Source organism: Theobroma cacao, chromosome 9 (assembly GCF_000208745.1).
Source record: "Theobroma cacao cultivar B97-61/B2 chromosome 9, Criollo_cocoa_genome_V2, whole genome shotgun sequence".
NCBI lineage: Eukaryota > Viridiplantae > Streptophyta > Magnoliopsida > Malvales > Malvaceae > Theobroma > Theobroma cacao.
This window is the reverse complement of record NC_030858.1, coordinates 25,738,175-25,750,802: the sequence shown is the minus strand read 5'-3', so window position 1 is coordinate 25,750,802 and position 12,628 is coordinate 25,738,175. Positions and strand designations below refer to the sequence as shown.

General features: G+C 38.0%; 1 protein-coding gene across 1 annotated transcript; it reads left to right on the top strand.

Annotated features, from left to right (window-relative positions):
• Positions 10,078-11,643, top strand: LOC18589667 (lignin-forming anionic peroxidase). The gene is made up of 4 exons (XM_007014733.2): positions 10,078-10,341; positions 10,470-10,664; positions 10,791-10,956; positions 11,105-11,643. Exons 1-4 carry the CDS (start codon positions 10,135-10,137, stop codon positions 11,494-11,496), a joined length of 960 nt encoding a protein of 319 aa, XP_007014795.1. The 5' UTR covers positions 10,078-10,134; the 3' UTR covers positions 11,497-11,643.

Sequence of the window (12,628 nt, the reverse complement as noted above, 5' to 3'; positions counted from 1 at the left end):
GTAGCGATTAATGTTCAATAATTCCATATATGATTATTGAATAACACAGTTATATATGTTATTGCAGTTGACCCAGTCGAGAACAGTCAATGACAGAGCAGTCATTACCCGTCAGCTCCGACAGATCATGCACAAGCAAGAAAAAGAGATGTTGGAGTTGAAGGCTTCAATTTAGTCATTGAGTCTAGCAATGCAGACGCTTGAGGACCGTATCGTTGGTCAGATTCTTGACGGCCTTAAATCACAAGCATGTTATTCTATCTTTGCTTATATTTTGATGGTTTACATTTAACAACTATTTAAATTGTGTTTTCTTGCTGGTTTTATGGTTTTGGGGGTTAAGTGGTAGTGGTTTAACTGGTTTTTGGTCATAAGCAGGTCAGGACATTTGTATTATAGTTAGTTATTGCCGTGTCAGCCTTATCGTGTGACAACATTTGACTTGATTTGCATGGCGTGTCAGAACATTTTACTTGTTATTCATGGCGTGTCACAACGTTTGATTTGATATGCATGGCGTGTTAGAATATTTTGCTTGTTATCCTTGGCGTGTCATAACAATTTTCTTGTTATGGATGGCGTGTCACAATGTTTAACTTGTTATGCATGGCGTGTCACAACGTTTAACTTGTTGTGCATGGCATGTCACAACATTTTACTTGTTATGCATGGTGTGTCACAAAATTTTACTTGTTTTGCATGGCGTGTGACAACATTTTACTGTTTATGGTTTGTGGTATTTTATGAGTTAACTAACGGTTTTTTCCATTTTATAGGACGGTCCATCTCACGGTGCTGGTCTGGAGCACGATGATACTGATGATGGACAGCATCATGAACCTGGTGTTGACATTGACTTTGACGTTATTGGTGCTGACAGAGAGCACGTAACTCATGTCGATGACGTCGTTGATGAAGCTGTGGCAGTGGATGTCACCCTTCAATCAGATGATGCTGAAGAAGAGCATGTTCCTCTGCCTGAGTCCATTATCGATGCATCTGCTGGAGGGGACAGGGAGCCTGACTCAGTTGTGGCTGAAGGAGAGCATCTTCCTCCGGTTGATGCATTCATCGACGCAGCAGTAAGAGCTATTGTTCTTTATCGTGGGAGCACTCTCGATGCAGTTGAGATACGATCATCATCATCAAAGTCATCTGCTGTCCATCATGGTGCAGCAGAAATTTCAGACCTAACTGAGCGGGCACGGTTGAAAATGGCGAGCAAATACATGGCAAGCCCACTTGTCGACCCCGTAGTGACCCATCGAGATGTGAGGGATAAAATCGTAGAAGACTACGAAGGTTTCAAGAAAGATGAGTCTGTAAGGTAAGCTCATAAATAACATTGCAAATATTGTTTTTTAATGAAACATTAATCCACCAAGACTTATGAAATTCATTATGTTACATATGCAGGCGTAACGTCAACATCTTAGGGGATCAAGGGGCTGACTTTTTCATAACCTTATAGGATCCCAATGAGGAAATGACAAGTGAACATATCGACTTATGCCTCAGCCTACTCTGCAAGTGAATGACAGGGCTGAAGTCGAAGTTGTACACTACCCGTGCATGCCTGGTTGACACAATATTCTTCGTAAGTTTATTTGAAAATTGTTCAATTCTATAAATGCTAAGTTTTTGATTACATGAAGTGTAAGCTAATGTTTACATGTTTCACAGGACACTATCCGTATACTACACATCGAATTTCCAACAAAAGATGCCCGGGCTACAATGCAAATTCAAGATGAGTTATGGGGGTATGTGGAGGGTGAAAGGCCAACATACGCCAAAATATGGGAAGATGTGGATTTCATCCTTGCGCCTTGTAACGTTGGTGGGCATTGGGTGGTTGCGAAGATCAACTTGGTGAGGTGGACGATCAAGGTGCTGGACTTCGCAAGAACTTCAGATGCTAAGGATAACGGAATTCGTGCTGGTCAGATGACACCCTTGACGACAATGATGCCATTCATCTGCACCAAGTCGGTTATTTCAACAACATATGTTGGAAGAGACGGGATTTGACGCCGATGCCATTGGATATTCATTTGCCAAAAGCTAAAGTGCATCGACAGAATGATAGTGTCAGCTTCGATATGTTCATAATAGGGTACATAGACCATATTTTGCAATTAGAAAAGATCGGAGTTAAGCAGAATATGATTGCAAAAATGCGTCGGCAATACGCTTTAGAAATATTTTTCAACAGTTGTGAGAGCAAACCCTGAACATATTGACCCTTGTCTGTACAATCTTTTTATATACAAAATTTTTTTATACATAAATTTTTGTATACATAATTTATTTTATACAATTCATTGTATACAGAATTAATTCTTTTTATATACACAATATACTTCATACAATTATTTTATACACAATTAATTTTTTTGCCTATACACAATTAATTTGATACCAAGAATTTTTTTTCTTTTCTATACACTATATATTTAATTTGATACACAGTCACAAGAAGTCAGCGTGTGACGCCATAAATATGCTACCACTCAGGGTGTCCCAACATACATCTACTTGCACTCAGGGTGTCACCCCATAAATCTGCAAGAAGTCAGCGTGTCACGTCGTAAATCCACTAACACTCAGCGTGTCAGTCTATAAATTTGCTTCCATTCAGTGTGTTAGCCCATAAATCTGATTCCACTCAACCCAAGTTGGCATTAATTAATTTCCAGGTTCGTCGTCTTTCTCTTCGAGGCACGCCGGCTGCACCAGCTCAACATTACATTGATTAATATTGAATATATAGATTTTTCCATCCATCTAATTGCTTCTAGCATGAAATTGTTCTGTATCCATCCTCCCTTATTTTCCCAATTGTTTCCAGGCCAAAATTCTATCCTGCCATTATAAAATAGTACATCTAAAATTACAGACCAGAACTACTAATTTTGTGCTTCTTTTTATATATAGGTAGTTATTGGTGTGTCAGCGTTAGCATGTGATAACATTTTACTTGTTATGCATGGCGGGTCAGAACAATTTAATTGTTATGCATGGCATGTCAGAACAATTTACTTGTTATGCATGGCGTGTTAGAACAATGTAATTGTTATGCATGGCACGTCACAACGTTTAACTTGTTATGCATGGCGTGTCACAATGTTTAACTTCTTATGCATGGCGTGTCACAACATTTTACTTGTTTTGCATGGCGTGTCTCACATTTATTCCTTATTTATTTCTTTTGTATACCTTATTGCACTTATGGAGTGAAGAGTTGCCAATTCTAGGCTGGATCGAGACCTCGAATCATGGACCTAGAATTGGTAACTCTTCACTATATGTCTGTTGATTTTGCAAAGACAGGAGCACCAACTGAGATGGCTCGATCCTTAAAACCAAGGGAGTTTCTAAACTTCATGAAGAGGGTTGACAAACCCATGTATGCTTCCTTTGGGGTATTAGAAAAACTGTACCGGGCTATAATCAACTCAACCGTGCAAGCAAGGTCAAGCTTTGATAGACAAAGCTTGTGGATAGACATCTAGGAGCATCTTGAAGCACGTAGGCTTCACTGCATTGTACTCCCCCATCTCTTCGAGAGTCTTTGTGATGTAATGCAACTGCCACCGCTTACAGTGGGTTTTAATATTGAGTATTGATAAGCATATGAGAGCCGAAAACCCCCAAATTAAAATATCAAGTTAGTTTGCATGAGATGCCAAGTTTGCATGCACTCAACGTGTCACCACAAGACTTGCAGGCAGAATGCTCTTAGTCGACTAACCGATATTGGTGAAATTTAATTAATCATGAAATAGAAAGGAATTAAATCAAATCATTAATTATTTGATCTAAATGGTAATAAAATGTGACATATGGGGTAACAGTATAAGGACTTTATCTCTTAATATTGGTAGCCATTCCATGCTTGTTGTTTCTTCATAAGATTTGTGTAGCCACTTGTACTTAATGTTGTCATTGTAGTTAAACTGGTTTTGCTTTACAGATTTTGTCTGCTCGGTCATTCTATGAGCCATTTTTAGTTGCGAAATTTGTTGCCAAACATTTCAGGCAAATAAGCTTGTCAAGGCTCCTGTCTGATGGAGATTGTAATCGGAAACATTCTTACAAATAATGTAAGAATGTACTTCAACACAATCTTGATCAGACAGAGGCCTTGACAGGCTTATCTGCTTCAAATGTTTAGCAACAAAGTTCGTAACTAAAAATGGCTCATAGAATGATCGAGCAGACAAATCCGTAAAACAAAACGAAATCAACTACAATTTTCAGACACATTTAGTTAGGCGGACAAGCTGTCTTCATCCATAACACACCCTACATTTTCAGACATTGTCCTTTATATTGGACAGTTGTTGCGTGTGTGACCTGTTTTTCTGCAACTTAAACATGCTTTGGGTCGACGCACTCATGGAGGCGCCGATTGACTTGGAGATGGTGCCGGATTTATGGATGGAACTATAAATGGGGATGGGCAGTTCTATCTATTATGCCCATACCTCTTGCATTGCGAACATTTCCGTGCTCGACTGCCTTCACCAGTTGATGGAATCCTTCTCCTCCTATGTCTTCCCGTTTGGCCTCGCCAAGGTGGGGGCAAAACTATAATTTGTTTCACATGAAGGGGGATGTCCCACTCACTAGGATGCCTTGCCAGCCTAATGGATCGTGAATAACCCTCCACCAAAACGGTTGTCTTGTAGTAGTCAGCGCAGAATTCAATGGCTTCACGATTGCATTTACTGAAAAACACAATAAACTCAATCTTCAAGCACAATGTAAATGCTATGTCAATTACGGTTCAAATAAGAAATAAAGATATTCTGACCTTATTGCTGCAATGGCATGGATGCATGGCAGTAAATCTGTTTGGAACTCACAACATGAACACGTCTTCTTGGACAAGTTTACAAGTTCGTCCATCTTTCCGTCTTTAACTTCGAACTCCACTTGATTGATAGGCTTAACTAGAAAGCGATGTGAATCATTGAACCTTTTGCTCAATTGCCTGGTAACCCAAGGGCTGAGGGGTGTGGTCACCTTGACGGCCTCCTCGTACCGGTCATGGAACCAACGCTGGAACATGTTTCTGATGAACTCGATCAAACAGTGATCAGCATTTGTCTTGCATGCTTCAAGAATGAGTTAACACATTTCGCAATGTTGGATGTCATCATTTGGTATCGCCTTGCCAGTGAACATGCACATGCCTATTTCTCAGGCCCTATTCTCATAAGGTCCGCGTGGGCTCCTTGGTGAATCTGTTGTATTTGGTTCATATGTCTGTTGAAATCGGCCACCTTATAGCAATCTCAAGCAAGGGTGAAAAGCATACAAACATCGTCGCGCTTGAACTTGTTTTTAAAGTTTTTTTTCAAATGGTAACCGCATAAACCATGGTGTGTTTCTAGGTATGCATTTTGGATTACTTTCTTAATGCCGAGATGCTGATCAGAAATGAACATAGTGTTTTCACGATAACCAACCGCATCACGCAGCTTGCTAAGAAACCACGTCCACGAGTCTTCGTCCTCAACATGGTCGATGCCAAACGCAACTAGATATACGCACTCGTTCACATCTTTGCATACAGTGACAAACAGAACACCCTTGAACCTGCCTTTCAGATGTGTCGTATCAATTGCAATCGTAGCATGCATTACATCCCTAAACCCCCAAATACAAGCCCTGTATGACCAAAAACAATATTTGCATCTTTCTTCCTCGTCAGTAGCCACTACAGTCACTATGCTAGGATTTTCTTGTTCCAACATATAAAAATACGATGGTAGTAGTTGAAATGACTCCTCCGGTGGACCAAAAACAAGCCTTTCCGCATACTCCTTTACTTGCCAAGCCTTACCATACACGCATTCCAATCCCCACTGAACCTTCATCTCACAAATTATGTCCTTAGGTGTTAATGCTACTCCATTAGCCCGAAGCTTGTGTGACATAAATTCACCAATCATTTTCGCACTCGTAGTTGGAAACCACCCTTGCAAACCATCAATGGTACAGGTGTGTACTTTGTGGAATGTCCGAACTTGCCAATATTCTCCTCTATCAGGTAACTTCGTTGCACGAACACTGAACTTACATGCCTTGTCGTTGCAACCAACCTCATAACGAGCTTTACATGACCTTTTTACTCTTATCGCAAACTTCTCTTTTATAACCAACATGTTCAAAGCTTGTTTCAACTCGACCTTCGATGAAAACATTCTTCCTTTGTATAAGCGATCTTTGGCACATGTCGACTCCTCAGTGGTAATTGTTTGGAAGGAAAACCTTTCTGCACTTGCAATTACCCACGTACGAGATATCCCTGTATTTTTCCTTTTCTGATGACTGTCATCGAGCAATGTATCAAGGGAACGAATCCCGTTCTCACCAGCAATGGGGTTATTGTATATGGGGTCATCACACTAAACATCTCCTACATCAACACCTCCAACAGGTTCCGTTTCGCCTTCAACATTATTGCAAATTGGAATGTCACTGTCATAAAGGCAATCATTGTCTGAATTGTCATCTTGCCATTGTTCAAGCCCATCATCTGAAGTGTCATCAAATCTATCTTCACCAGCAGTGAACAAATCCTCATTTCCCTCATCAAATGCAGTATTATCCTCTAGCGTCGCAGTGTCACCCTCTAACCTCACATTGTTGTCTTTAACTGTCATATTCTCATTTGACAATGGCATTACACACTCTACAGTTTTACCCGATCGTTGCATTTATTCGAGAGAAGCAAGAAATTGGTTTTATCCATATCCTGATCGAAATTGTGCAGCCAACTGTTCTGTGAATGTCGTCTGTCTACCGGGCTGCATAAACTCTTGTGCATACCTTAATTGCCATTGATGTGGGTTACGGACCGAATGCTATGGTATATGTGAAGCATTGTAAATCTCATTTTGATTGAGCTGATTACCATGTTGTCCAACTTTTTCATGTGACATAACATTTGTTTGGTGTCCCTTAATGCTGACATACATAGCCGGAACATTCTTCTGTTCTAGCAGAATTAATGCAACATCCTCATCGTCCTTGATAATTGGCCGTGATAGCTTTCCGGGTGTACTGATCAATGCATGTAACTTAATCTTGTCAATTTCTGAGTTTACCCTAACAACATCTTCAACCAGCTTCATCAAGCCCACAAACGACAAATCACTCATAACCCCCCGCATTCGTGACTCACCACCCTTGTAAATGCCATCCACCCACTGACCACCGTGTCTTATCGCAAGTCGCACAATTGAAACCCCACTGAAATTTTGAAAAAAAAATATTGTCAATCATTTTACACAATACATGCCGTGATAAAAAATTTGTCAGTCGTGTTGTTACACGCCATGCATATAACGTAAAATGTTGTAACACGCCATGCATATCAAGTCAAATGTCATGACATGCCATGCATCACTGTCATGACACGCCAATCACTGTAATTACTGACTTTGTTACACCAACAGCCGTGACACGCTAAACACCCAAAAAACCAGTTAACCCACAACACGCCAGGAACAACCGTGACACGCCAAAAACTCATAAATTCAGTTAACCCATTACACTCCAGAAACAGCTGTAACACGCTAAGAACCCAAAAAACTAGTTAACCCACAACACGCCAGGAACAACTGTGACATGCTAAAATAACACTAACACATGTTATAGATGCATGGTGTGTAACAACTCTGGGCAATGTTTCTAATCCATCTTCTAATTTACACCAAATGTTTTAGAAATTTAAGTGTGTTGCAGAAATAAACCCAATAACAGGTACCTTGATGTCATCTCTGCTATAGGGTCTGTTAATCTACGACAATGTGGCCAGATGTTGGGAGATAGACCACCGTCCGATGACGATGGTGCTCAACAGAGAGTTGACAGAGCTCATACAGTTTAGAGATCTAAGAGAGTTGACAACGATGGTGCTCAACAGAGACTTGCCAGAGTTGAGACAGTTCAGAGAGTTGAGACAGAAAGATGATCGAGCCCAAACATTTACGCGCATTCATTTTTATTTTTTTCTATTTTCTCTCTGGCTGGAGGTAGATAGCTCAAACAGCTGAGCATTTATTTGAAACAATGTTTTTAAAGGCATTTTGATATTCTCATGCTTATTTTTGGCTAGAAACAGATAACTTTATATGGTTGGTTATTTCTGAAATCACCTTATCACGATGTCTTTTTCTCACAATTTTCTCTAATGGATATCCTAACACCACTACCCAATCTCGAATCCATGATAGATAGTAACTTTATTATCTGAACTCAAATCCGATTATAAGATACCATAATCTTACATAATCGAGTTGAATAATGCAGAGTAGTCGATTGCAAATTACCCATTGACATCACAACTTAGAAGTTCAAAATGAAATTGCATTAAATTCTTTCGGATGAAGTGTTGCAGCCACATCAGCACGGCATCTAGCATCACTATCTTTTTTTGTTCTTTTATGTATCATTTATAAAACTGAATTCAATTTTCAAACCGAGGAAGTGTTACCTAAACAAAATAGCTTACCTGGTCAACCTTCTCGTTAAAAAAAAACAAAAAAACAAGCTTAGCTCAAAGTTTTCTGGTGCTATTTGTTTTCTCTGCGTTTCAAGCTCCCAATTGTCAACTGTACACTGTCATTACATAAATGCAGTTTGAGCCATCCACGTTGCCCACAAGAGAAAAAACAAACATTCAGCCCCCTAAATTGACTTCCACTACAAGTTGAACCAACCACAACTCCACATGCATCGCCTAACGTAGCTGTAAATCACATCCCGATTTTTTTGCATGAGACAGACTCCATTTACATCATTAGGAAAAATTTTGAAAAAGATTGGGACATTTATTGCCGATTTATTCGAAAAAATATCATACTTAGGGAAATGTTGAGTATTGGGTTAACCATTATATACTCTGGTTTTACTTCCTAGAGAGGAGTAGGTCATAGTCAATTGATAAAATAAAGTGAATGATTTAAGCTATGTATACATGATGTAAGTTTTCACTGCTTGGCTGCAAAAGTAAGACACTTAGTATCCTGCTCTTTGCTGTTTATGTATAAAAATCATTGAGATGATCATTTGCCTAAGTTACTGAGTAGCAAAGTGGAAAATGAACAAGTGGTCTTTGAATTTGCTATCAAGAAACTTCTGTCAAGAGCTCCAATAGTTGACCAAATTAAGTTTGGGTTGAACTTTCTTCCTTAATCTTATAATAAAAGGTAGGGAAAAGGCGGCTACTGTTTTATAATTTCCTGTTACTCTTACTCTCTAATATTCTGCTACGACTTCTCAATAATTATTTTAATTAATTCAAAAGTTACTCAAAAGTTTTAAAATTTTTAGCTCATGTGAGAAAACTTTTAAACAAAATTATAAATCAAATTTCTCTCCCAAAAGTGCTAATATGAAGATATAAATATTTAATGGTATTTTCTTATATTCTCACTTAGCTATTCAATAATACATAATATTATCAATGATAATTATTTTTTTTCACTTCTTCTTTTTTATTTGGTCTAATTTTCTCTCTTCATTTCAATAAATTTTTTTAAGTTTTAATTAACAATAAAATTTATTTATTTGTTTTTTCACTTTAAAATTTATGATTTGGCTTAAAAAGATGCTAATTATAAAAAATTTTGCACTCAAATTTTGAACTAGATCAGGTTGAAATTTATTAATTGAAAAAAAGAGATTATCTTAAAACTGTACTTAAGGTCGAATTAGAATTTATTAGTTGATGAAGAATTATCTCCAACTATATATGTATCTATGTATCTCATATTTTCATTTATTCAAAAAAAAAAAAACAAATAGAATGGTTAAGTTAATTGAGAATTATCTTCAACTATATATGTATGTATGTATTTATGCATGATGGAGAATTGTCCTTACTTGAGAATTCTTCAGCTTCAGCGCTAATTGAGGAGTGTCAGCTGAAAAGTAAACATAGAAAATTCCTCCACGCAGCACATCAGCCTCCAGGGATGATATGGTCAGCAATGGGCTGGCATCCAAGAACAGTGACTGTCTCCCTATAAATGGACGTGCAACGTAACATGAAATCTCAGAGTTGCTCACAGATATAACTAATAAAGCTTTTTGAGAAGTTCAGAAAGCAAAATCATGCCTTCATTTCAAATGACAGCCATTGTTCTTCTCCTTTCTGTGATGTTGGGAGGGTCCAATGCTCAGCTTAGCCCCACGTTTTACTCCAACACATGCTCTGACGTGGTAAGCATTGTACGTGGGGTACTGGAGCAGGCTGTCCAAAACGACATCCGAGTTGGTGCCAAAATCATTCGTGCTCATTTCCACGATTGCATGGTCAATGTAAAATCATCCATTCTCTTAACATTATTTTTTCCTTGCTTAACGTCGTACTCAAAACGGAAGCTCTGCATGGTTTCTAGGCTCGCTTGTTTTATCGATAACCAACAATTTGTCTGTGGTTTGTGCAGGGTTGTGATGGATCACTTTTGCTAGATGATGATGCTGCAAATGGCATAGTTAGTGAAAAGGACACGCCCCCCAACGAAACAATCGAGGCATTTCAAATTGTTGATGACATTAAAACCGCACTAGAGAATTCCTGTCCAGGAGTTGTATCATGTGCTGATATTTTGGCCCTTGGATCTCAAATTGGAGTTTCATTGGTACTTAATTTACCATTTTCTAATTTTATACAAGCCTTCCGATGTCCATATTTCTATGTTAAAATTAAAATATTTCTTTGCCCTAATGCAAAGCATTTATATCATGGTTTTTCTCTACCCTGGAAGGCTGGAGGTCCAACATGGCAAGTACCGCTAGGAAGAAGAGACAGTAGGACTGCAAACCAAGCTGGAACTTCTGGAATCCCATCTCCTTTGGACGACTTCGACGAGCTGCAGCGAAAATTTAGAGACGTTGGACTTGATGATTCTACAGATCTGGTTGCTTTGTCAGGTAATTACTATTTCCTCTTTCCCATATACAATATTAATGTGATTTTAACTTTGTTCTTATATATATGAAAATTGCGTCATGTGCGGGATATATACATTTTACATCATAAAATTCATGATTCTTCTATACATGGCCGGTTGCTTATCAGGTGCGCATACATTTGGTCGTGCTCGATGCTCAACTTTCAGTCACCGCATTGGCACAGACACGACCTTGGACCCAACATTTTCTCAAGTACTTGGACAAATATGTCCTGAAGGCGGGAACGGTGATGTCTTAACAAATCTTGATTCATCAACTGCTGATGATTTTGACAACAACTACTACACAAACCTCCAGAACAACCGCGGCCTTCTCCAAACTGATCAGTCTTTGTTTTCAACCGCTGGAGCTAACACAGTGTCCATTGTCAATAGGTTCGCTAATAGCCAAACCGACTTCTTTGATACCTTCGTTCAATCCATGATCAATTTGGGCAACCTAAGCCCTTTGACAGGGAACAATGGAGAGATCAGGGCAAATTGCAGAAGGATCAATTAGATTGCTTGGGCAGAATCATGTTGTATTGAGGGGAACTAAAAAGTTTCCAATATTTCATCAATTGTATAATAAGGGCACTGGAACGTGTTGCCCATTTTTATGTCATCAAAGTTGAAGCAAAGTAAAAGTTAAATTTTTTATTTTAATTTCTTATGAGTCATTGAATCCTGTTTTTCCTAGCCGTATATTTGAACCTGGTTTGGAGATAAAGAAATCGGAAATTATACAAATAAATTGGCCTCACAGGTTTAACTTTATTCTAGTAATTAAGTTGAGATTAGAGTGTGTATCTAAATCCTCAAGTACATCGTAGATCTGATATTTTACATGTAGGGAGCTTTACCTCAATTGCCGAGTTAAATAAAGCAAATATAGCTATACAAGGAAATTTCAGGTATAAATCTACAATGGATGATGCTTCAAAGATGAAGCACTAAAAGGTTTTTCTACTCTACTTCTATAAATATATACACAATCAAATGTTCAAATCTTTATATGTAGTCAGCTTACCTTGATCACTCCTTCAATGAAAAAGATTTTGCAAATTTAATGTCAATTAATATTTTAGTATTACAAATAAGGATTTGATGAGTAATTCTATACTCGATCGAGTTTTAGAAAAAAAATTATTTTAATCTGGTCGAGGAGGAAATTCACTCAAGCCCCAAAAAATACAAGCTATGGTTTAGCAGCCTTCATATGATCAAGCGATTTTTGTTTCAGCCAAACGAAAATTGGAAATTAAAAGAAAAGTGTGTTGGACCACAATAAACCCTGTCATTTTCAATTGAAAATCCAGCTTGAAAAAAATTTGAACTCTACTTTTCCTTATATCATTTTCGAAACAAACAATTTATTTGCCTTGTTACTTGGGGCATGAATAGGGTAGAAGGACCAATTAAAATGCTACCGGATGAATTAATTGTGCAGTCTAAACTCCAAGTACTATTAAATTCAAAGTTTTACCTAACAAAATAGATTAATAAAAACCCTGAACCCTAAAATGATTCACTCATTTTAATTAGATATAATTCTTTACAGACTTCAGGAAGATTTTTAAATATTAGCCTAACAAGTTCGGAGAATTTTGGGTTTAATTAATAGCGTACTAGTAAAAGAGGTTATAGTCAAC